The following is a 26,929-nucleotide window of genomic DNA, read 5'->3' as shown; positions in this document are numbered from 1 at the left end:
CGATTCCTCAATTAGCATACATGTAATTGTCCACGGCTTCTGCAGACACCTGTATGAGATGGGGGTACTGCAACCAGAAATGAATTAGAACAATCACAGACTTCTGATCTAATTAATACAACAGGCTCCGCCTCCTCCTTCTGTCCTCAAATCTATATGAGAGACTCACAGACAAGTAAAAAATGTGGAGTCTCTTGTGTTTTTTTTTTTTCTTGGTTTGAATAGCAATCTTAAATGGCAGTTTGTATCCAGGGTACACACCACCTCTAGTAATACCATGATTGCTAAAAAACCTCCACGATACTCAGAATTGTGTCAGAAGTCTGACACAAATCCACGCCCTCTCCCCACTAGACAAGGCTCCTCACTTGCCTTTTAAGAATCAGGAGTTATGTATACCTTCAACTAACAAGATGGGCTTGTCATCAAGGTTATCAGAGCCCTGCAGGGCCCTTCCTGCAGCAGGGCAGGTCTCCTGCTCAGCATTTATCCTGAGTGCTGGCCTGGGGAAGCTGGAGGCAGTCCTGCATGACACTGAACATCTGCACTCTCCCCTATATGGCACAAATTCTACTCCAATCTCAAGATGTTGCTGCTTCACAGACATGCTAGAAAAGTTCAAGTTCAGGAATAACAGTTTAACGATGAGGGAGGGCCAAAACCTTCTCCTACCCAAAGGTCACCAAGACTCATCCCCTAGAGAAATTTAAAAGAATTCAATGCTCTCATGGGACACACTGTCATTCTAAGCCTCATGACAGTGCTCTTATGAACGGTTCATGACACTGATCATGCTGTGAGGCAGCTAGCAATACAACTGTTTCAAGACACAAAGGAAAAAAAAATATATCAATCAAGACAGGATGCAAGAAATTTCTCTGAACTCAGTGTTTTATTGCTTCATGATTATTAGTTACACTTTGACATAACGTACTTTGGAATAAATTAGCACCTACTACATAATTTAAAAACTTAGTATCTCAGAGCTCATATAATTGGCACTATAGGAAAAAAACCCAGAGATTTGTCATTTTGACCCAAGATTAAAATAAAAATAAAACATTTACATCCTTTATTGTTGGCAGGTGAACTTTCATTGTGGAAGGCCCTTAAAAATAGTGAACAGAAACCAACAACTTAAATGCCCTCCAAAGAATACATAAAACCAGTATCAGATAAATCACTCCCTTCTTTACACCAGTCTTTCTGCTTTGGTACTTTTAGTACTGAAGTGCACTGTAACTCCCTCTACTCTTTTAAAGAACAAACATATCATGGTCAAGTTTACACCAACTACTTTGGGTGACAAGAGAAGAGACTCCCACACACCATCCTCGGCACCCACGCAAACAGCATTTTCATCAAAAGTGACATTGCCTCAGCATTTAACACATCCCAAGAGGTTATAAATACTCAAGGGTTTGTTTTTTTTAATTAAAAAAAAAATTTAAATAAATGACAGCTGTAATAGCTGCATTTACTTTGTTGACCAGTTATCTATATGCAGCATAAGTTATCTTCATAAGGCAAGTGATGAGATAGCATAAGTGAAGTCCCTGAGGATCAGCATCTCTGTGCTCAAGATGTTTGTTTCACAACGTGTGTAGACAGCCTGGAAAATAATCAATCCCAAGGCATCTGCTTTTTAATCTCCAAGCACAGCCGCAGACCACGCAATGAACTATTTCTATACCATAGGCAGGAATATGTAAATAAAAGAGTACTTAGTGAGTGGTGGGGAATTAGTTCTCCTAAACCTGGACCAAGTGCTCCACCTTGTGTTAGTCCTTGGCACTCAAAGCGAACCTCTTGATGCCTGCTCAGTAACTGCAGGTCCAGCTGAATAATTTACTATTTCTTCTGCCTGTGAACTAGTGTTGTCCACGGTGCCATATGATTGCTGCTTCTTATGGGCAAACATCGTCCTTTCTGTGGAATGAGGATGCAAAACTCGGGGGACGTACATCTGAAATCACAAGCGTTAAGGATTTTACTAGTCTCCCAAAGTATAACGTTGGGATAATTCACCCAGGATAATATTTCCCCTCACCACTCTTCTTTTCATCCATTTCCCATTCTTCACCTTAACACCTAAGGCCTTTTGCACCCTAACAGAGGCTTCTGGGTGAAACACTGACCTGTATTTGTAGACTGTGGCACAAAGACCTCTATTTCTACCTCAGTCCTACATCCTTTAGTGACATGGCAGTTAAGTCCTGCTACACGTCACAACTTTCAAAGTCACAAAGCAGTGGCAACTGACTGCAGTTGGCAGCTGTCCAGATGTGAGAATCTGTCTGGTGTACGGCCAAGAACACAGCGCACAGAACTGCTGGAAGTAGTGTGGCTCAACTACTCCTAAAACTTCATCCGAAGGTACTTCTGGAACACCACCTGGGAACAGTCAAGGAGCCCAGCTGCAGAAGTCCCTGGTCCCACACGCACATGGGAAGGCCCACAGTCCTACACAACTCTTTGGTAAGCAGGGTGAGAAATTAAGTTTTTCTATGAAACTTAAAAGAATATTAGTAACTCTTAACTTCTTACAGAAGATATTGGGACGGTTGGTACATCTGTGTCTTCTTCTCTTTCACCTTGCATGTCTTCAATCTGTAACCAGTAACAGGTGGGGAAAGGAAGAGAGACGATATCAAGTTGGTAAGTCAAAACAATATACAGAGATCTTAAGTGTCTGAAAACCTGCAGAGAGAGATCTCTCCGCAGTGCTGGTACTCTTGTCCAATCCTCTTGCATACTGCTCTTTCCTTTCAAATTCAATTCCTGCTAACACTGACAGACCTTCCACTGCGCCAAGCAGCCTACCTGTACTATCAGCCCTCTTTAGCCATCTGACCGGAACGAACCTTTGTGGACAGACATTGTTAGTGACAAGGCACAAAGAACCCAGCAGTAATAGCTGGTGCTACTTCAAGCACCTAGGTAGGTGCTGAAAGGTGTTACGTATCCATCACTTACCTTATAATTCAGTGGGCTCAGGTACTTGAAACAGCCAAAACATGTATAGGCCAAGCAAATAACAATTGTGATGTTGACAACTAGGAAGGTAAACATGGTTGTAGGTGCTTTAAAGCCTAGAAAAATATCCAGAGAACACAATATAAAGATACATAGCAGGAAAAAAAAAGTAAAGGTTGGTTTGGTTTATCTATCTTCCTCATTTTCAGAAGCCTTGTGTTCAGGTTTTTTTTTTTTCTTAGACGACTGGGCATACCACTTCCAGCCACAAACAGGAGAATGTCGTTATGCACAAAGCTCATTGACTGGTAGAACTGTTGAGCAAGCTGTTTCCCGAGCTTCCTTAAAGGCCAAGAAAGGCGGCTGCAATGCTTGAATGATAAACAAGACTCAGAGTGATTCTTCTCCTCCTCCCTCAGTCATCTATTCTGGACCCACTTCTAAAATATGTTCATTAATGATCTGTGAAGTGTAATAGATTGGGTCCATTTATTAAATATGATGATGGTACCAAACTAGATGGCTTGCAAACAGCCCAAAGGAAAAAAAAAATCCAAATGACCTTGATAGATTAGACAACCCCATCCTCTTTCAAGGGAAAAAAAACCAACAGAAAAACCCAAGTAAAATGAAGTTGTATGTAGAAAATGGTAAATATCTACAATTTGGAAGGAAAAATGAAATGTAGATAAGAGGGAAAAACAAGCCTGTAGCACTTCAGAATACAGCTGATGACTACAAGCTGAAAATCAGTCAACAGTGTAATGCTATAACAAAATATGGGAAGAAAAAAAATTAAAAACCCAAACAAGTCTTTGGTACCTATACAAAATAATTTGGTGCTACTGAACCTTCAACTTGAGCGGCCTTGTCAGTGGAGGACACCATGATAAAATATGAACAGAACTGGGAGAAATCCAAGGAAAAGAAACAAGAGAAGAAATTAAGTAATCATGAACTAAGCTGAAAAGTAACTTATTCTTCAGAGACAGAGATAAAACTATAGGAAAGGACATGGTAACAGCCTCTAGTATGGAAAAAAAGTTATAATGATTACAGTGACTTACTACTCTTCAAGTCCACTAGGGAAAAGAAATTAATCTCATTTTGGAGCAAAGATGACTTGAATAAGACATTAGGAAAACAAACCAACCAACCAACCACTAAACAAAAAAATAGCCATTTCCAAGCTTCTTTAGTCAAAAGAGGCAACAATCCTCAAATATTTTCATGGTAACCCCAGCATATGCAGTGGCACAGAACAGACAGGTTTTACTTTTTAGCAGGTTTTGTAAGTCCTGTGCAGATCTGCTCACGGAGGGGTGGTGGAGGTGGAACCAACAAAACCTAACACACACACACACGCAAAACCACCAAAAACCTCACAAACATGTCACTGTTCAAACAAAAAAGGGAAGTGAAAAATCCTCCCTATGGGTATTATGGAATGTCCTTTTAGATGAGGCTGTTTTTGTAAGTGCAGGTTACATCAGCATTTACCAGCTGGTGAGGCACGTCTACACCAAAGCCAACGCGCGGTGTGAACCACAAGGCAAACAGCAGAGATCAGGGGAAAAATAATCTCCAAAGGTCAGTTTTCCCTGCCCTGTGTCCTCAGCACTCCTCCCTTCCAACAGGTCTGGAGAACATGGGACTTAAGTGACTATCCCCAAAGACAGGGTTTTAACTGCAGATCATACCATCGCCTCCTCTGTTGCAAGTGTCCTGGTGGTGCTTTTGGTGCACAACTGGTGGATGGCATAAGAGCCAAGGAAGAAAACAGTGACTGAGAAGGAAATAGATGACACCAGGACAGCCTATCACCTTCTGTATGCAGTCAAGTGATATTTGATCCTGACTGAGAACTGGGATAGAAGTCCTTCCAGCCTTACGTTAACGTTATGAATGAGAAAACAGACTATCATCGCTGTACTCTGCAACCAGACTGAAACACCCACACCAGGCAAACTATACAAATCAATGACTAATCAATGAAGCTTTACACACCGTTAACTGATTTATTTTGCCGAGAAGGAAGCAAAGCACTCTCCTCTCTCCTTCCTTCTCTTTGGCACAAAAAGCAGCAATGAAATCAATGGCAATGAAACCAAAATCTCAAATTCCTCCCTCTCAGACTCATACCACTTGGCTAGACTGCCCCATGCACTGACAAATCACTGAACAATATCCCGTAAACAGGATCCTCTGTGCCGACCAAGCCAAAGATGGTAATCCAGTCTGTCTTTTCTGTTACTAAGTTCCATGACAAATGATGGTTTTAACACAAATGCAAAACCAGGGAACATTTAATTTAAGATTTAATTTTTACTGCACCAGGATTTCCTTCATAACAGTTAAAGAGGTGCATCAATCGCTGCATGTCAAGTTGATTTATCTCAAGCATGCTCTAGAAATTCTGCTGTTATTTTAGAGGACAGATTTGTTCGTCTTCCTAGTTGCAAAGACAAGGGAAAAAACAAGCTCTCAAACATACAAGTAATGCAGGGACATCTGCTCAAATCCAAGGACAGCCTGAAGCAATAGTTCCAAGTGCCTCTTAAATCCACAGGGAGCTATCTCTAAAGTTAGATGACAGTCTGCCAACAATACCTTTTGTGCTACTGGCATACTGCAAAAACACAATATAAGAGCGGCCATTTGTGTTATCAGTGCTGTGAAAGCAGAGAAGAGAGCAAAATACCAAGGGCCTCCTTCTCAAGAAGGGAAGCTCTGCTCCTTCCAGCATCACCGGCATCCCTGTTCCACACCAAATGCTTCCTCCTATATCACAGATAAAAAGGCATAAGCTATCGCCTACGCCTACCTTTTCTGATGTCAAAGCTGTTAGTACACCACAGCCAATATTATTGCTGCCAAGTATTTACAAAATACAGAATGTCCCTATTTAGAAATTAAATAAATTACACTCAAAACATGAGTTTTTAAATTACAGTATGGGGAGGAGAGTCATCATCTCACTGCAGTCCCCTGTGTGAAGTTCGACAGATGATGTAGAACACAGGTCTTACTAACATTAGCCAATATTTTAACAGTTTTTTCTGAATGACAGCTGTATTGGATGGACAGACAGCTGTATCAGACAGACAGAGGCCAATTCACCCAGGCAAATTAAACTTATGCACAGACTACAGAAATGCAGGTAATGAAGCCAGAGACCATCTTACTATAAAGTGCAAATTCTGAATAGATTTTTGTTTTATTTAATGATTTTTTACTGTCTGTCACTCCACAGCCCAACTGGCCAATTCAAACTCTACAAATTTAGGGAACACATGATCTCCTGTAAAATGAAGAAATGTGAAGCTCCATGCTAACAGTTTTAAGTTAACATATCATCCACCTCCATCCAAGTACCTTATGCAAACTTGTGTAAGCTGCAAATGTTGTACAATTCAGTGCCACAGGTAATCGCCATGACTTCCCATTTATGGAAGCAAAAATAAAATCCCACAGACCCTATGAAACTTCACATGTAATTTAGGTATGCTGGCAAGAGAGGTAGGAGCAGCTTCTAGATGGAAAAAGGTAATACTTACCTAGCCGCAAAAAAGAGAAAAAGTAGAGCCAGAAAAGGCAAAGAATTGGAGCTGCAAGGGCCTGATTCACAGCTGCAAAGTGCATCTTCTTCTCCAGCTTGGCAGGGAGATATGCATAGTAAAGGTTATAACGGTCAACCATGTGCTTCAGGAGTATGTATATTAAACCTGGAAGGAAAAAAAGGGAGACTCAAGGAAAGGCTGTTGAAGACTGGATAAAAAGCAGCAGACCTACACTAACCAAGCAACTGAAAATCTAGACACCAATGGTGGATACAGCCCAAATACCAATGGGGTACAGATGCATGACAGCAGCCTGCTCCCAAGGTTGCTTCATCCCCAGCCAAAGACCCCCAGGGTCTCCCCATCCCTCCCCCTCTCCACACACCTCTCTGTGGCACCACTTTTGATGCCAGAGAGACCCTGGAGCTCCTTCCTAGTGCTGGCACACGAGGCCAAGCCGGTAGGGAAGACTTGGTAACTCCTCCACCGCCATACTGGTAAGGAAGAAAGGTCTAACAGTGGCTTAACATCTCCCTCAGCCTTCAATAGATTCATGATTGGATTTCAAGTCAGCTATTTCTTATCCAAAAAGAAGAGCCAGTAACTGCTGTGACAGCTATGAATTGCAACAGCTCTGGTATAGTAGCATATGGTATAGAGGTCAGCATCACATTCATATGTACAACTGCACACAAAACAAAATGTAAATAAATATCAAGTACATTGTTACAAAAAAAATTGGCCACATTCTCTCAATAATATGGTTGTTGATTAAAACCAGTTCAGAACAACATCTAATTTAGCTAATTATGTTGTGGCTAGCTCTCTTAAAATTCTGGATTATAAAAAGAAAAATACCAACTATATAAGATTATTTATTACTACTTATGACTGATAAACAGGTTTCCAGAGTGGAAATATCTTTAGCTGCTGAAATGATTCTTTATACATAATCGTTATGACAGTCCAGAATCTCTGTGAACAAAAGATGCAGTAAAATAAGACGTAGATAATGCCACAGTCACTAAAGGTGGACAAGTGTTCATGAGTTCTGGACAGATTGCTATGTTTCTTGTGCATCCATACAGGATTTAACAGCTGATACAGGAAGAAGAATGTAGTCAAAGCCAGATATATAGGCAACCTAAGGCAGAAATATTAAGTTTTGTCCATGGGACAGAGTTAAACCAACGGAATAAGAGAAACATCCTCGAAAAAGGAGGTCTGTGACTCAGAAATCTGAAGACCTTCTCAGGGTCCTGTAGGACTGCAGCACTATCTATACCACAGGGCAGCTGTGCTCCACCCACATGCCTTGAACTCCTAAAGTAACTGGTTTTCTAAGCCAGCAAATCTACCAGAGTATACAGCATTTCCTTTTCCAGTCACAGGGCAGCTATGGTGTTCACCAGGACCACGTCCCAGCAAAGCAGTCAGCACATCGCTAGGTCACATCCCTGGGGTCATGACCATGGAGCATACAGCTGCCCAAAGCACAGGAGTGACCACAGCCCCTTTTCTCATTCTCATTCAGAATGTGGAATCTTAAATAAATGGTGTGCAATGCAGAAGAGCTGCAGTAGTGAAAAGGACAGGTTGTTTTCCAGTCTCTTGCTACTGGATCAATACACTTATTTTTGTGCTTCATTTTACATCCATCAGTCAAACTTTAGGACAAAACTTATTTCAAATGCACCTAAAGGACTTGGGGATCAGAATGTCTCAAGTCAAGTTTGGCTGCTTAAGGTGGACCTCCAGGCTGAGTACCCTCTGCAGCTTGCTTCTCCCAGACCTCAAGAACCCAGAGACAAAAATAATCCCCTCATCCCCAAATTTATAGGAAGTCCTGTGCTTAGCTATTAAAAACCACCACCAGAGCTAATACACTCAAACTTGAGAAATAAAACAAGCATTTAGTAGACATTAAATATACTTTCAACTTCTAAAGGCAGTACAAGAGCTAAGTAATTAACCATATTCTGCCCTGTTTTTCCACAAGAAGGGAAGGAAACTTGGATCCAAGTCCTACAGATTATCAGCATTTGAATGGGAATAAGAATGCAGAACTGGACCTTCCAAACCTCCCACACCCCCCCACCTTGCTCACACAGTGCCCACAGCTCACTGGAAAACTTACCGAATGGGACAATGATGGGACACGTAATGCTATAGGCCATGATGACAGTGAACACGCACAACATCCAGGCATACATTGCTCCAAATTCATATTCAAATGCTTGTTGCTAGGATCAAAAACACCCAAAATTCATGTCATCTATCAATGTGTCAGGAGTTAAGAACAGATTCACCAAAGCAACAATTCACCTTCTCTTATTCCCTCCCTATGAGAGATCAGTTATTTCCGTAAGAGGCATAAATGATGTAATTAGAGAGATGAAGTATTATGCATTTTAAGCATCTGTACTTATGGAAAATATGCTACTTCTTTCAGAGCCTTAAAGTAATTCCTCAGGAAATCGGTTTTCATCTACAAGAAGCAACTACTTAAAACCACAAGGCAGAAAATAATTGTGCCAAACTCAGGACCTGCATCTCTGCAAATTCCATTGGATCTGTACTGTTTCTTGTGTTGGCTTTCCCAGTAAGCAAAGCTCAAGATATCAAAGCTTTGGTGTGGTCAGTATTCCCACTTTTTCCTCTTAGGATGAAGTGATCAATATAAATCATTTTAACCAAAGCAAGGGGTAATATGCAACAGTTAAAAAATGAATGTTTAAATTATGCTTTTAAAAAAGAAAAAAAAAAGAAAGAGAAGAAAGAGAAGAAAAAGAAGCACTGGGGCAGCTGTATACAGGCTTAAGTTCCTATTGTAACACCTGGAATGTCAAGTAGCAAGACAATGCATCATCTGGAAGTGAAAGTCCACCCCTTAAAATGGAATATAGATAGTAACTATGTATTTTGCAAGGTGTATGTTCAGATTAAAGTAAGTTGTGCACACCTGTGTGCTGACAGAAGAAGCTATAGTTTCCTCTAGAATTTGAATTTTTAAAAGCCTGAAGTTTAGACTGTAAGATAAAAATCAGAATTATCCTATAAAATCCAAATCATAGAACTTTGACTTGGAGCTATGACGAGAATAATACCTGAAGTTCAGAGCTTTGATTTTTGATTCAAAGTTCAGGGTTTTGATTTTTGACCATCTCTGACTTGCATAAATACCTCTCTGTTATCTGTGCTGCAAATGAAGGTAATACAAACCTGTCATGGATGAGTGAAACAAAGGCCAAAAAAAAAAAAAAAAGACAGGCACTAATAGCTTAATGGCATGCAGGACGGGGGCTCCTGCTCTTTCTGGTAAGGATCAGTCACTTAATTGCCTCTTGCTAAGGAGGGTCTCTAATACCTGTTTAATATTTTTCCTTTCTGCTGTGGACTTGGCCATTATCATGCGTATGGTGTAAAGGATGAGGCCAGGCAGGCGCAGGAGCTCCATCCCATTGCCGATGAAAGCAGAGGCAATCACATAGTTCACAAAGAAGGCTCCCTGGTCAGGCAAGAAGACACATCTGCGAGGAAAGACATCACACACTGACTGGAAAGCAGACAAGCAAATAGGGCACGTATACAATGGATCCCTATCGCCTTTGGAAGTCTCTTACCGTAAGGATAACCACTGGATGCCATATGAAGTGGCTAGACGACTTCCAGTAATCTTGTTGAAAGAGAGTACTACATAGCTATAAGTGCAGTAAGTGTAGTATACTGTAAGAGCCTGGCTGAGTTGCAGTTTGGATGAGGAATAAACTGTTCACAAAAAGACACAGCAGTCTGATGGGTGGCTGATAGCAGACAAAAGCATCATTTGATGTCTGCAACAGCAACCTGAGACAAGATAATTCTGCAACAGAATAATTGTCTCTCCTTGCTTAGTAACTCCTAAGTATCTTCTTGTTACTGATTTTGAAACTGCATTTGGAAACCTAACTATGTCATAATAATTGCAGTCTAGTCTTTCCCTCCAGCCACAGTCACGAGAACTTATAATAACCAATACCTGCAAATTTGCAATGCTGATGTAAAAAAATGTTCTCATTTCTAAAAGTCAAGAGTCAATGGATTTCAGAAAGAGAACTGCTGCAGCTGTTTGGTCTCACTGTAATCCTCAGGAAGATCCTGTGTCCTTGACATTACATTTTCTGGCCCCCTTCTCACCTGCATCATGTCATCCTGCCCTTTCTTGTCTTCTACAAAAATCTGTGAAGTTTTGGGAAAATATGTGTGTGTCTCTATTGAACATTTGCATACATTAGCTAGCAGGAAAAAAAGTATGGATTTCTTCATAGCAAAATCACTTGTATTCTCCTGCCCTTACTCAGAAGCTCAACACCAACCCACAGGGTACCATCCCCAAGCAAACTTTAATGAACACTAACCAAGGTCAGTCAACAGCAAAACAAAAAAAGTCCTAAATATTCCTTTAGCAAAGAGTTGCTAATACTTACTCCAGCCTAACTGCAGAATCAGCCGATTCTCTGTCAAACAGCCAACGGAAAAAAAAATCAAGGCTGAAAGAAAGATAGTTAATGTAATTCAGTCTCCAACAGCTTAGTACTGTGTAAAATTACTTGCCTTTTAAGTAGTTCAGATCAGGCCAGTGGACAGAGAGAATTTAATCAAATAATCTGAACACTATTTTACTTTATCACAGTGACCGATAGTCAGAAATAGGAAAAAAGATACAGAATCAAACAAAACGGAAATGTCTACCTCATACTAAGGTTTTAATAATTCATTTTTAGCAGTTACTATATAGATAGGACAAATACATGTTACCCCGGTAGCCAGGGAAACAGTCAAATGCTGTAAAGGTGGAACGAAAAGTACAACTATAACTGAAGCAGAAGACGTAGTCAGGAAGCTGGGTTCTCAGCTATGGTGGCGAGTATGGGCAACTTTCAATTAGTCATTGATCTTACAAGGCCTTGAATTTCTTTGCTAAAAGAAAAATCAGCCTTTGGAAATTTTAAGGGCTATGAGGTCATCAGATGAAAAGACAAACATTGAAATCCAATGCGTAATGACAATACAGCCATACACACTGGAGGGAGTGGGGGTAAATCAACTATACCGCAACCCGCAACACAAGTGTATGATAAAAATACTCAAACATTACTCTGTTACACTTTGATTCTTTACCTGGTCAGACCAAGGGAGGGCAGAATCAATACCATGAAGATCAAAAATATGTAGACTTTATGCATCATTATTCTGTTCTCTGCAGATCTACCAACACAAAAAGTCACCGAGTAAGAAACTCATTTGAAAGACACCGACACATCAAGGATCTTGCCCAGAGAATATCAGCAGCCATCAGACTTCCAGCTTCCCCTACCATATCACATTGCTGCACAATACTTGCAAAACAAGCATCTTTGAGATATTCACTAATTTGGACCAAGCAGGCTCTCGGTATCTTCTTGGGCAAAGAAAACATTCCTGAACATTAATCCAGACTCTGCATTAGCATCACTACAGGTCTGCGCCACAAGGGGATGTGCGACAATCACAGCTGATCTCTCATCCAACGATACTTACATCTCACAACAGCTTGTAAACAAACAGCTCGTCAAGTGTTATGCCAAGAGGGATTAGGCAGTTCATAAAAGGGCACCACTGCCAAGAAACCAGACACTTAAACAAGCTACTTGACTGTCCTTGCCAAGTGTCAAGACTTTGGAAACAACATGACACTACTAATGCTATACTCCTACTACAGTAACAGAAACATCCATCTAGTGACACGCTGTTACCAGAAAAGTGCAGCAACTGCTATAAACAATTCAGACAGTTAAAGGTGGTATCTGACAGGGCATTAAAACCACAGAGGTTTTATTATAGGATCATGTAGCCCTTGGGCACTGTGGGACATATCAGTATAACTATACTGAGGCTTGAAATCAGATCTGTGATCGCTAGTGCCTTTAGAAAATTATTTCCACTGATTGAGAAGGGCTCAAAGTTCATGTGCCTACTGCAACTACCTAAAAAAAAGTTGACGAAAAGTAGACAACTTTGATAAATAAACAGTAGATTCTGGACATGATATCTTTCAAGGGAATGGCACAAAAATATTAAGTCCAAAAAATTTGACCTTAGCATATGAAAAACAAAAAATGGCTGCAGGCATGTTGAAAAGATTGAGTGAAGTCAAGTGAAGCTGGGATTCAGTGTGCAGTATCACGCTTTTATCCAACTGTAGGTAAACTAGGTATGAAATCTGATCTGCCAAACTAAGCTGTGCTGAGCTCTTCAAGTTAGCAGCACATAACTGTGCTTGACATCTCTGGAGTGCACCGGTCATATCTGAAAACCTTGCATTTACACGTCTGCTGGGCCTTGGTCCCATAGGTCTTCTCAGTTCACCACTAACAATATCCACAGCAACTGAATTGTGCGCCAAGAGTTACATCCAGACCATTTTCACATAAAACAACAAAAAGATGGATGACTTTTTTTATAAGTAGCACATCAGCACTTGGAGCACTTTCTGTTGAAGTGGCATTCTGGGGTTCTGTGATGTTCTCAGCCTGGAGGGGATCCAAACCCACACCTTCCGTCTTCCCAGAGAGCAAGCTAGTTATGGGATCAAAGGCACCTCCCATGCTCCTGTTCAAGCTACACCCCCTGAGCCTGCTTATACATTTTTTTTCTGATTAAACATAAAGAGGCAGAGGGAAAAGCATAAGCAAATCATGTGGTCAGATTATACTTGCTGCATTGATCACGAATTACTTTAGCTCCAAAGTATTGGCTATAACATTAGAAAGAGACAAGAACATGACATCCCCTGATGTGAGAGGTCTGCAGGCTGAAAAGCTACATGAAAGATGAGCACTTTCTCCTTTTATTTTAGTAATTCAGCTGATAAAGCCAAAATAGAGGAAAATCTTGCTTACTTTGTCCAGTGGGACTCCAGCAAAGTTGAGTAATAGACAATTGTTGGTAGCAAAGCTGAGAAGGACCAGAGCAAGAGCGTTGGGAAAAACTGACTGATGATGGGATTCTAGTGGAGGCGGGGGGGAAGGAAAAAAAAGAAGTATTACAAACATTTTAATGCAGACGTGGTAGAACAGACATTGCAATATTTTGCCTTTTTCTAAATTATAGCAGGTTTGACTGTAGAAAATATATTCAGATACAGTCTTAAAATGAGCAACTGCTCAGCATTGGTGTGCAAGACAAAAAACGAGTAGGATTGGGAATTAAATTTCATGAGAGTGAAGTCTCACAATCAGTTTTGATGCCATTGATACTAGCTTGGGGAAGTATTTAAAATGAACACTTTGCAAGACACTTGAGCTGCAGTCAAACTAGGACTAGATATATATGCCATCCTATTTTGAATCCAATAAGCAAAATAAACTCTGATGTAAAAAGCTATGGTTTTAAAATCTGAATTCCCTCCTTCTCATCATAAAAATCAAATTACAAGTTGGACTTCAGATTCCATTTTTGGCAAAGGTTTTTGATTACAAAATTTAGAATTGCATAAATCTGGAATGCAAATTTTTACTACAAACAACTAAGACATTTATAATAATGCAAAGTTTCAGGTGAAATTACTTCAGCCTACTATCAAGGAACAAAAGAGGACTAAAGACCTCATTTTGGATGTATGCTTTTTAATCAGCAGTTAAGTAAAACAATCCTGAGAATTTCAACTGAATTTAGCTTATAGACATTGTTTCATTGTCTTACTATACAATTGTCAGTTTATCAACATTTTGGTCTGATACACAGCTATATACAAACATATGGTGATACTCACATTAAGGTAGTGAATAGGTTTAGTGACATTGAACTTGTCCATGGTTGAGATGATTATGGAAGGAGTAGTAAGAAAAAAGAGCACAATAAAAAGCAGCAAATTAATGCAAGCCCATCTAAACCACCATTTCAGTCCACCCACTGAAAGATTTTTCCTGGAAAAAAAAAATAAAAAGGACATAAAAACAAACAGTAAGCATTTGCTATTAAAAAAAATAATATATATTATGACAAGTCTTTTTCTAAACCTGGGTAAGTAACTTGGCAAATCCCTGTGCCTTCTCTTCGGGGCAGGGGGAGGGGGAGAGAAAAAGAACAGAAGACAAAAAAAAACAACCAACCACAAATCCCCACCATCTTCGCCTCTCAGAGATGTTTAGAAAAGCTTTGTAATTGCTTCAACCCACTGAGTCTCAACGATCATTTCCTGCGTCCACAAGACAGTGCTTGAAGAAAGCAAGAGGAAATGAAGCACGCATGCATGCAAGAACCTTTTCATGAAAAAGGCAGATCAAACTGACCCTACTTGGAAAGCAGCTTGCAAGAGATTTTTAATTTGTGTCTCAAAATTACGCAGCTGCCAAGAGACACAGCTAAGAATCATGGTTGTTTGCTTTATGGTTACAGATTCTGTACTTTATTCCCAACTGCAGAATTGTAGTTCTAGAGGAAACCTCTCAAATATTAGGAATAGATGGCATAGTCACCTTGAAATAATTTCCTATTAAAATCATTAGGGAAAAAAGTGTACTTAAAAAATAAAAGTTACATACAGTAACTTGTGTATGTTTGTGTCCCACTTGCAGTTTTGGATTGGGTAATGGAAATGTCACAACAAATTTACTGTTATATGAACAGGGGATTATATTGACCTAATCCTAGGTTATTTGCAAAGCAATTGGAAAAACGTTTAGTCATTTTTAGCCTATAATTGTGACAGAAGGCAGCACAGGAACAGTTTAATTCAAAAAGCATTTATCTATCTCCTGTATGCAGCGGGTAAAGTCTGGGAAATTTACTGGGTCAGTAAAAAGATGTCAGAAGACAGACCATAGTTCACAGGGTGGATCAAATTATACTCAGCATGTGGGAACTCAAAAAAAAAAAAAATGCTTGGAGAATACTCAATACTTTTTTGTAGTTCGGGGTTTTTTGTTTGTTTGTGGGGGTTTTGTGTTGGGTATTTTTGGGGGGGTGGTGGGGTGGGGTGTGAGGGGTGTGTGCATGTGTGTGTGTTCTGGTTTTGTTTGGGTTTTGTTTGTTGGTTGGTTTGGGGTTTTTTTGTTAACAGGAACTGTAGGTACCAGAACTTTGGGGTGGCAAAACTCTAGTCAGCTTCTGAGAGGGCTCCCCACGCTCAATGAACACCAGTAATGGAAATAAATATGCATATCAGCCACATCCAAATGCTACAAGAAGTCTTAGTTTAGGGTTAAAGAAAAACACACTCAGCCGCCTTCTCTTAGCCCCATTCTAAACATACATTATCATACACAAATAGATGTAAGACAGGAATCTTACCAACAAATATTCTCAGGGTAAGGAGCGTACATAACCTCCCAGTTTGATACGCACAGCTCCCTGCTGTAGGATGATGGCTGGGGTTCTCCTTTACACTTAATACTCTGACATTTGCAGGCATTGAAGTCCTTAAGGATACTGTAAGGAAGAAAAAGTCGAGGAGGATTTTTCTATATTTTTACACCTGAAAATGCTGCATATGTAATGAGAAAGACTGGGAATAGCGATAAAGGGGTTTTTTTACTTTAAATAACCAGAGACCAAGGCAGTACTTAGGCAACAATCTAACGTTATATTATGCATGACCATCATATGAACAGTTACCACCACAGGTCTCTGAGATCTGACAAATTGGAAACAAAAAGTAGCCTTGGTTCAAACTGTTCAGTGCTTCTACCAACACAAACAGCAGCAGTAACTTGTATTAAAAAATATTCTAAAAATACATCGAAGCGTGAGAGCATTGGAAAAAATAAGAGACAGCCAGCTCTCCAAACACCTCTTTATGTAATTACAGCTGTTTTCAAATCAAAGCAGACTAAAGAATTAGTCTGCCCTCTCATTTCATTACACCAGTATCAAAACTAGCCAAATTTTGCCTTGAGTACCAATTCTTAGAATTTTTTTATCATGCTGGTGTTCTCACAATTCAAAATATTATCCTCTTTCACCCACTCATAAAATAATCAAAATACTTAACTTCATCTTCCAATATTATGAGTTGATTAACAATGTATTTAAACATGGCCAGAATAAACACTTTCAAGGATTTCTCAAAACACAGCAATAGAAGTCCTAGGCATATATTCAGAGACAGTACAACTGTGTGTGCGTTACTGTGTAAAACAAGTTCCACTCCAGATAAGGTCTATGACGCTAGCATGGAAACTGTATATATTACATTTGGAAGGGTAAACTCTAAAATTCCTGAATGTGCTTGCTTCTCAGTTGTGCTGTTAACATAAAGAAAACAAAGAACCACACACATGAACACCAAACAAACAAAAATAACCCCCCAAACCCAGATCTTTACCTTATCAGAATTCAAGTAGTGATGTCAAATTGCCAGCATCTTGCAGCAGCAAATATTTAAGAAAGTTAGTTACACTTTGACATATCAGCACTACCAGCCATACTACCGAGCACAGTCATTAACCGAGCTTCTACAACCACCCGACTCCAGTCCTGGCGTCGTGTTTCTCCTATCCTATTTCAGAACTCTGTGGAGCCTACTAAGGGCACCAAATAACTTTCTGATTTGATGGTAGTCTCAGCTTCCCATGTAATCTAATAGAACTTTTCAGAGAACAAAATCCACTGCATTAATTCCAAGCTAAACAAACTAAAATCTTCTCAGTCCTTGATAATTCAACTCAGAGATGTCAGCAGTGCAACTCAGAACATATGCCCAAGGAGAGACTATCCCATCAAAATAGGTATACAACAAATCAGCAGCTAGAGAAGGAACTTCAGTGCTTATTTCTTCTTCCAGTTTCACATCTTAAAATATTATTTCATGCTCTAGATTCTCTAAATACAGTGTGTAACGTTACAAAATTAGGAAGGGGACAGATTTCACCACACAAGCACTACTCAGTTAAAGAACAGCATGCAAAACTTCCTCCAGTACCTCAAATTCTTGCCGGGTATTCTATGCCCTGGACTTCCTTGAAAAAGTGCCTGTATGACTGTGTCTCTAACATGACTTGAAGGTCAAAAGAATGCAGACAATTTAAATCAGAGAGGCTACAAAGAATAGAAAAGCATGATAGATTACTTTTGTAATACAAATATTATTCTGCTTCCCTTTACTAACACTTGGTGTTAGTAAAAGATGTTCACAAAGTGTCAACAGAAAATGAGAGGCTACATGCACTTCTTTACAAATGACTGAGTAAAAAGCACTGAACAGCTTCTGATACTAGGCCTACACATATATCTATAATAACGTGTATCTACCACCTATGGTCGGGTCAGTCACTGACTCTGCTTTGTTGAGATGATTAACTAGCAGCGTTATTTGCAGCCACTGGGACAGTTTGGTAATTGGACCATTTGCACAGTATAAAATTGAGAAATCAGTAACTCATATTCAAGAGCCAATTAGTAGGCCAGACGGCCTACTATTAACCTACACTGATGGACTGGATCCCACACAGAAGAGAAAGGCTCCTTATCCCAATAAATGACCACAGCCATTTAGTCCCTCAAATATTTTCTTCACTTGAAGCACAGAGGCTAAATGCACATTTATGGGAAAACTTACCAGAAAGCAAAGCAGACTAAATCCACAGGATGGTGGAGAAGAAGAAGAAAGGAAGAAGAACCAACATAAGCAAACAAGCGACACAAACAGGAGATCGGTTGTACTATTACAGTTAAAAAGTACAAACAATACAGCACACAAAACTTACTAGGTTGCCATGGATTTCTCTTGAAATGTTACAAAAGCCATTCCCAGTGGGTTATTATGAACAGCTTGCTCCTCTTTTGAATATTCTTCCATCAGTTCATTTCTAACTTTAGTATAATAATCTACAGCATCCTCCTGTTGGGAAATTGAGGACTGTTACATCCAGGTACCAGATGGCAAATATCTTCACTAAAATACAGTTTACACAAACTATAGTCTCTCCTCCTTGTACTACTTCCACAAATAACAAATCATGTCACAACGCAAAGACTAACAGGAAGTTTTTCTTGTACTTCAAATATTGCGCTAAGATTACATTTTAAAAGTTTTGGGGAATTCCTTTTCTGTACAACGCAAGAACATGAAGGATGAGCTATCTGCAATAAATTAATAATGAATTTTCTGAAGCTCAACCAGATGTCACATTAAAGCTATTCTTTAATCTTCTAACAGTCTACCTAGCCATAACTAAAAATGAACACAAATCTCTTACCCTCTCACACCCTCTCATTTCACAACAGCAGAACTGACCACATGGCTTAGGGTTGATTTGGACCCGCTTGCCATACTTCTGATGCAGGTGTTCATAGTAAGTCACGCTTTTTTCTGCCTGTTTTCTGGACAGAAAAATACATTCATAACATTTTGCAAGAAAACAGCACCAACATCAAGCTTAAGAAGAACATAATCCCCAAGACAAAAAAGTTACATTGAGGACCGATAACAAATCAATCGGTCACCAAAGATATTAATATATCTTATTTTGGCTACTTTGTATAATTTATTTTCGAATCTGTAATAGCGTTATACACCCTACACTTGCAGTGAGGTTCCACAAAAAAACCTAATGTATGGCCCAGAAGATAACACTTTTTCCTCCTGTGACCAGCACCTCTGGCCAAAGAAGCAGGATCCCAGAGCTACTAATTAAATAGTCGGTTTTTCCACTTTGTACTGCCTGACAATAATTAAATACATACATACATATATAAACAAATAACCAGCAAGTCACAGAATGCTAGGGGTTGGAGTGGACCTCTGGAGATCATCTTGTCCAACCCCCCTGCTTGAGTCAAAGCTTAGCTTATGCAACACACAACATATCACACCTACAAGAAACAGGCTGTGCCCCACAACTCACCTTAAAACACAGATTAATCTAACTGAAGTCCAGAACTTCAAAAACAAAATTATCTTCTAGTATGTGCAAACTTAGTACTACTGGTATATGTTGATTAAGGACTGGCAAAGGATCCATAAAATTATGCTAAACTCAGGTAGATTACAAAAACAAGTACCTTTTTTTGAAGAGATGAATAAGTTTGGCTACATCATAACACAACTGGACCTCCAGTACAGTGCAAGTTGGGTAGGCAGCACTGAAAAGGAAGCAGTACTTGAGAACAATAAGAACAGAAAGTACAATGAGAAGCTGTTTCAAAGAGCATCACTGATGTCTACCTGACATCTCAATCACTCATTTAATTTCTGATGAGGTATCAGAGTGGAGACTTCCAGAAAGACAGTTACTGAAAATTACTTCAATGTGAGGTGTGCAGCATTATTCCCAAGTAAAGGCCATGTGGGAGCATGAATGGAAAGTGTGAACACAAAGCCACTTTCTTAGATTCTAATTTTAAGATCAGCTAACAAACTTTATTGAAATATAATCTTTTCTCAATTCTGTCTGGGGAATAAGTTATGCTTTTAGAAGATGGATATAATAATATGAATTTTAAACAGTGCAAAATTAAAAAAAACATTTCTGCTTGGGCAGGTAAAACTACTAGGACAATTTTAAATCTCCTGTTCCTAATGATACTACTCAAGCATGGAACTTACGTGAAATGGCCTTGTACTGCCTCTTCTTTTGCATTTTTCGGAAGACCAGTTATAAACAACGTGCACTTAACCTGCAAAGGAAAATGCAACTGAAATTTCAAGAAACCACATCACAAAAGAGAAAACAAGAATATGAGGAAGGCAGTGACACAGCACAAGTAGCTGTGTTGTAGAGGGGGAAAAAAGGCAGGAAATTTTACTATTGATGGGAACTGCATCTATTCAAGATAGCACCACGTTCAATGTCGATATTGGTAATAGGTTACACTAAAACATCACAAACTCCTCCCCAAGCCCCTTCTCTCCATCCATTTTCACAATTCACTCAGTAGAGCTTTGCTTTCACGGAATTTCTTCTCACGTCAAATTCTAGCAAACAGGAGGCATCTTAGCAATTTGGTTTTTTAGCATTATCCACCTGCAAACATGATGGTTTTTTTCATCCCAGTACAGAAACTTACTATGTTTTCTTCTTTATATGTGACATACTTCATGTGATGCCTCATGAAGCCAACAGTCAGAATCAGGTAAACAACAGCAAAAACCGTGTGCAGCCAAAGAAGATTATTACTGTTGGACAAAATGTTATGAATATGAGAAACAGGAAGAACTAATTGTCCAACTGATAGAAGTAGCCATTCAAAATGCTAAGCAGATCAGAACCTCTCACTGAACACAAAACGAGAAGAAAAAAAAAAAGGTAATTACTGATAATCAGTCACCCCTATGCAGACGCCTTGGACAGCCATTAGGGTTACTTGCTTATCATAAAATTCTATGGGTAACAGACCTACAAAGAAAACACATATTCTATGACATGGACATTTTTAGGAAGCAGTTGGCTTGCGCCTTCTCATTCAGATGACCAATAGCACACACCATGCTATTTGCCAAACTTTTTTTACTGGCCTTATTAGTTACCGTGCTCAGTGCATAACTGAGCTCTCCTCGAACACGATCCTTACTCAAATTGAAAACAGCCTAATAGAGGGCATAAGTTCTGCTTCTCTGACAGCTCCTTCCCCAAAGCTTACAGAAGTTCTGTTCTGTGAACAGTTCTTCAGTTCTGTGAAGAGCATTAGTAATTACATTTCACCTAAAATACAGGAACCTATTTTACAAATAAAAATCCCCACTAGTTACTAGGATGCATAACACAGTTTAAAAAAAACAACCAAAGTGCATGGGCAGAAACTCTACTGGATGTAGTAGCACGGATAGATATGCATTGATCAAGTAATAAAACAGATGAAACTGCACAGCTTAGCATCTCTGTTTTCCCTCTTTTACAGAATTTTAATTGTGATCTCAGATGGGAAAGATACGCACACGCATAAATCTGATGTAAGAGAATTTAAATCATCTGAGTTACATGTTCTAGTAAAGCTGTCAGCTTTATTTTCCTTCTGAAATATGGTTTCTTTTAATGTGGAGATTTCCGAAAACAAAATCACTAGATGTGCAGTCATTAGCCAAAAGAAACATGTGGTGTAAGAAGTAAGAGCTGAGACAGTAGAAGCCAAGTCTCCAGATTTCTTATCAGCACTGTAACTGCATAGCCTGAGGTAGAACATATCCCAGTTTCAGTTGATGAAGCGTGAGTAAGTAATTCCTACCCCATGAGCCATGCTGCAAGCATCAATTCATGTGTTTGGAGATTATGACAGGAAACAGACATAAGCATAAAAGTACTCTGCAAGATTTACTTACCCAGTTCCTAAGTTTACTATAGTTGTTCTTCCAAAACTATAGGGATCTTTATCTAGGAAGAACAAAACCAAGTAGCATAATTAACTGGTGCAACATGCAAACTATCAGAAAGTCATCTTTTACTCTCTTTTTTTTAAAATGTTGATATACTTTCTTTTTATGCTGAGCATGCTCATTGTTAAAAAGATTTAGAATGATAATCAACGTGGGTTTACACTGCATTTTAAAGTTGAAAAAAACAAACAAGACACAAAAAACAACCCACAAACCAGGATTACACCACATTCAACCCATCAAGAGAAATAATAGATTCCTTTAAAAATCTGAATACTAGGTCTTTGCAGCAGTTCCCTTTCTCCCTCCAATCTCCCTTCACATCCATTAACAGCATTGTTTAGAGATTTGAACATATTTCCTTCATATTTTTATTCCACCTTCACTGATTTCTTATCTCAGTTTTTTAAACTGCCTTAATCCAGTGTTGACAAAGCAGTACTGATAATCTTACTAAGGTCAAAAATGAGAAAGTTGCTATGACATTGTTTCTCTGGACTATCAAGTATTTTAAAAAATGCTAATGCAAGTGAGTGAAAATTGAATACATGTTCAAAGGAAAAAGAGCTAAGTGTATCTGGAAAGCTAAACAATCTTCTAGCATAGACTGTTAAACCACATTGCAAGTTAAGCCATCACAACAGGAAGAACTGCAAATGCACAAAATCAACATATGGTGGAAGGGGAGGAGGAAGGGGAGAGACACTAAAACTTCATATTTGTTTTTCAGCTGTATTTCCTAGCACCACAAAAATTAATGCAGGAAAACAGAAGCTGTATTTTCCTGCTTTAAAAGGCCAGCCATACTGTTGCCATTTAAATTAACAGAGAGCATCTATTGGTATCCAAGATACTCTAACTTCTACCAAATTGTAGTTAGAGAAGGACAGTGCACACAAATGGATGAGTATTACAAAAATCCATTTTGGTATAAATATACAGGTAGTAACTACACCCGAAGAGGGAACTATGTTCTATAAGTTCTTTGAAGGCACCAGCATCTCTCTCTCTACTTCACGAAGGAAGTGAAGACAGCAACTAGGGCACCAGTTGTGTTGGGTTTGATTCTGTAGAACTAGGGATGCTGGCTGAGAACACAGAGATGGAAAGCAAGGAAGGAGAAGTGACTGTGAAGTGACAAAGGGTCCTTTGATAGAACAAGAAAATAAATGCAAAGAAGAAAAAAAGAACAGCAATGGTCTTTAAGAAAGCAGATATTAATATAAACGGAGAATTGCTAAGAAAGAGCTCATAAAAGGGAAGTCAGAGATGGGAGTTCCACAAAGAAGCAACACTAAAGGCACAGGTACGATATTTCCCATTACAGATGAGGGTTAAGTCACAAGGCTCTCTAAAACTGAAAACAAAAACTATGCCTCATTATTAAGGACAGTCGAAGAGAATAAATTATAGGGACAAAGATCAGCACGGCCAGTACACAAAATAAGATGCAATTGCTGTGGTATAGGCACAAACAAAACAAAACACAAGCAAATGCTCTGCTTGAGAGCTCCTGGGAAAACCAAATGAATTATTGCCTTTTTTTACATCACTATTCACCAAGATGATCAACAGTGAAGAACTCAGTAAACATGATCTTGACAAGACTGATACAAAGCCAGGTATAAAATGGGCTTATAAGGGCTCATTATCAAAAACTGAAGACTGTTTAAACAGGATATAACAGAATTCTGTCCACCAGTACTCTCATTAGCAACCTGAATGGCAGACTAGAGGACACACTTATTGTATTTCTTGAGTGTGAGACAATAATGGTAGGTGTCACACTGGCAGACATAATCAGGACTAGACTACAAGAAACATTAAATAATTCTTTGTCTAGCCAGCACTGCCAAAGTGCGAGAAGATTTATCCAGTTTGGAGCCACGAACCAAGACAGAAAGGAACAATGGGAGACAGTCTAGCTAGATTTAAAAAAAAAAAATCAGAGGATGGCTGATGATTCTATGATCGGCCAAATGGAAAACACTTCTTATTAATCACTGAATTAACTGGTCTAGTTTATCAAAAAAGAGGAAAAAGCACAAATGGACAGGTAATACTCAAGCAGCTAAAAGAATATTGCAAAGAGGAAAAGAATAATCTGTTCTCCCCAGTGACCTCAAGTTGCAACAGGAGAGATTGAGACTGCATGCTAGAAAAAGATTTCTCAACTGTGAAGACAGTTTCCATTGGCAATCACAACCAATAAAAATCATAAAGAGCACCTAGATAAACACTGGTTAAGAGGGCAAAGGTCAAGTTAATCCTGCCTTGAGCCTTCTAGGTCTAGCCATCTACGTCTGCATGTAGTCTGCCATCTTGTTTCTGACAACAGTTTTTGCCAGATGTTTAAAGAACCCTCTACTCTCATACAAATTTAACATAAAATGACACACACATCAGACTGGGGCAGGGGGGGAATACCCTACAAAGTTTACCAAAATAAAAAAATTCCAAAAACTTTTGCAATGATGTAAAACACAAAATTCTTCTCAGAATACACAAAAAATTCTTACCAAGTAGATTACCCGATAGGTTGACAGGCAATATGACACACACAGACAAAATGCTGACAGCAATCAACAAACAGATGATGTGACGCTGGAAGGCAAGGTAATGTATTGCATCTTCACCACATCTCTCATGAATCTCATCATCGCTGCATCATAGACAGAAAAGCACATGGTCAGTCTACTTAATATCCTTGGGGCTTTGCGGGGTGGGCAGTTTGAACAGACACTAATTTCTCAGTCTATCCAGTGACATCTCCATCAATCCCTATCCGTTTGCAACATGGTTGTGTTCTTTCATACATAAATACAAGTTCCAAAAATGTCTTTTTCTTGTGCAGTATCAACATACAAAAACTAACATGAGGGAATTTAAGATGGAAACAAGTAATCTGAAAAGCAAATATAAATCCAAGTTCTTTCAGTCTACAAGAGGACAAAGTAATTTACTGTGACCTCCTGCTTTATGACAGTCACAAGGTGTTAAGCCTAGCTCTCAAACTAAGATCACACTGTGACAGTGTTCGCTCATCTCCATAAAGACTCCCCATGAGGAAAATGACAATAGAATCACTTTACTCTTACGACATCCAGTTAACAGAATATATTAACAGGCTTTGGAATGAACTCTCATCATGTATCCTTTGTCAGCAGGACAGACCATTATAATAGGAGTTTTTGGAAAGGGAAGGAACTGAACTAGCAAAAATGGAGAAAGACAGGCTCAATCCCCACCCTTTTTTTTTGTTTCAACATACCCAAGCTAGCAAATGATTTTTTAAAAATCATGATTTACTAAGCCCCAAGAGATGTAAAGAACAAACACCACAGGTCTAACTAACGCTCAGCTGCCAGGAAACAGTGGGATGAGCTTTTCCTAGTTACTCAATTCCAGCCCCAACTAAACCACCAGTTCTCCACAGAAATCCTTGCAGGAAAACCCTGTTTCCAGCCCAGGGCCCTACTGGCTTCAAAGAGGGGAACACCCACACAGTACTCTTTGAAGGGTAAGAGCCTAGAGCCTAGTTATTAGCTCAGAATCCATATAAATGCCATAGATTCACTTTGCTTCACACACTGTCTCAAGATCAGGAAGTCCCTGAGCTGCCAGCAGAAGGATGACTGTGTCCTGAAGAAGTATTCCCATAAGCTGACCCTGTTTTCATATTCGTTTTCCATCCCACCAGAGGCACCTGTATCACTATTTGTATTACATTCTATCTCCTTGAGGGAAAACTAAAATTTTTTTGACTGCAAACCCCCTTTTTAATTAAAAAAGAGCAAAGCAAACCACAGGTCATTATTTCCATTTTGTATACTTACTGCATCCGAAAAGCAGCTGTCATCCAAGAACAAAACCCCTGTAAATAAAAAAGCAAGTTTTTTTAAGAGCTATCATACAAAAAATATAGTCTCTAATCTGTAAGATTAAGACAAGTGTTTCCATTAAGCCAACCTCTTAGCTAAAAAGCTGGCAGTTTATTGGTCTGAAATCATCATTTAGAAACATACAGAAAAATACCACATACTCCACATACTGTTTACAAGGTACCTCATATGTCTGTCTTCAAGGAGTATTTAAGGGTTTTTTAATTACTTGGGCTTCTTAAATCTCCAATGAACAGAAGTAAAAATGAGGCTTCTAAGGAATTTTTTTTAAAGGATTGTTTTAAAGCAGAAAAGGTGATTATTTTTCCTAAAACCATTTCCAGAGATTCTCCAATTTCATGGATAAATTCCATGAGAGTCTAATACAAGCTAATCAGTTGAACGGTAGTTAGAAACAACGCTGTGATTACATTAACAGAAAGGCTTCTTGTATAGGTTTACAAATCCTCCTATGAAACTGTACAGCAGAGATCATGCCTCACTGAATGTTCCAGTATGGTTCAAAAAAATCTTGTCTCCTGAAAGGCCTCCTCTTTCAAGTGAATAGTATGAAGCTAGAGAGGCACAATTTTATTCAACAGTTTCAATGATAAAGCTGCTTTAGGGTTTTAAAAAAAGATGAAGAAAACTACACAAATAGCAGAGCAATCATGATCAAAAACCAGTATGCTTTTCATGCTCACACAATTATTTAGTTGCAAGGCTAGATAGTAAGTTGATACATTTAGAAAATGTTAAACTGTAGGCTGCCACCATTGGACAACTCTCACATGATTCATTCTGAAGCTGCAACACAAAATGAGAGAGATGTGTGAATTCAAAGACTCTAGAACGACCATGAATGGGACCAATTAAAAGTCTGGCCAGAAAATTGCCTTCCACTCCAAACCACTTTCAACACTAAGAACACATGGAATCATTACCAGCCTCATACTTGCATCCAGTTTTCTCATATTCATGAGGAAGACAATGTACTGTAAAGACCAACTAAGTATTATTTGCAACATGCGCATAGTGTACCTTTTTAAACTGTTATTTAAGCACAAATTATTTAGCAGTCTGTCTTCTTCCCTGGCTCCCCTTTGAAACTCTAACACATAGACCCCCTCTTAATGAAAAAAAAAGTCACTTAAAAAAAACAAGACACAAGATAATGGTTT

The 26,929-nt window shown here is 39.0% G+C and overlaps 1 protein-coding gene across 2 annotated transcripts in view; it reads right to left on the bottom strand.

The window, feature by feature from the left end:
- Positions 1–873: 873 nt before the first annotated feature.
- Positions 874–26,929, bottom strand: part of TMEM63A (transmembrane protein 63A) — a 32,707-nt gene continuing 6,651 nt past the window's right edge. For both annotated transcript variants that reach the window (XM_075088750.1, XM_075088751.1), the window contains 19 exons: positions 25,704–25,741; positions 24,387–24,529; positions 21,814–21,865; positions 20,565–20,673; positions 20,104–20,174; positions 19,560–19,640; positions 18,755–18,878; positions 18,263–18,396; positions 15,849–15,986; positions 14,329–14,482; positions 13,457–13,563; positions 11,697–11,783; positions 11,003–11,065; positions 9,904–10,066; positions 8,674–8,779; positions 6,534–6,701; positions 2,977–3,092; positions 2,548–2,610; positions 874–1,966 (listed from right to left, as the gene is read on the bottom strand). In XM_075088750.1, the coding sequence (XP_074944851.1) occupies positions 1,796–1,966; positions 2,548–2,610; positions 2,977–3,092; positions 6,534–6,701; positions 8,674–8,779; positions 9,904–10,066; positions 11,003–11,065; positions 11,697–11,783; positions 13,457–13,563; positions 14,329–14,482; positions 15,849–15,986; positions 18,263–18,396; positions 18,755–18,878; positions 19,560–19,640; positions 20,104–20,174; positions 20,565–20,673; positions 21,814–21,865; positions 24,387–24,529; positions 25,704–25,741 (2,088 nt within the window). In that variant the 3' untranslated portion in view covers positions 874–1,795. The remainder of the gene's footprint in view (positions 1,967–2,547; positions 2,611–2,976; positions 3,093–6,533; positions 6,702–8,673; positions 8,780–9,903; positions 10,067–11,002; positions 11,066–11,696; positions 11,784–13,456; positions 13,564–14,328; positions 14,483–15,848; positions 15,987–18,262; positions 18,397–18,754; positions 18,879–19,559; positions 19,641–20,103; positions 20,175–20,564; positions 20,674–21,813; positions 21,866–24,386; positions 24,530–25,703; positions 25,742–26,929) is intronic.

Source organism: Phalacrocorax aristotelis, chromosome 3, assembly GCF_949628215.1.
Source record: "Phalacrocorax aristotelis chromosome 3, bGulAri2.1, whole genome shotgun sequence".
In the NCBI taxonomy this organism is placed as follows: Eukaryota; Metazoa; Chordata; class Aves; order Suliformes; family Phalacrocoracidae; genus Phalacrocorax; species Phalacrocorax aristotelis.
The sequence above is the reverse complement of the archived record's forward strand: the minus strand, read 5'-3'. Positions and strand labels throughout refer to the sequence as shown.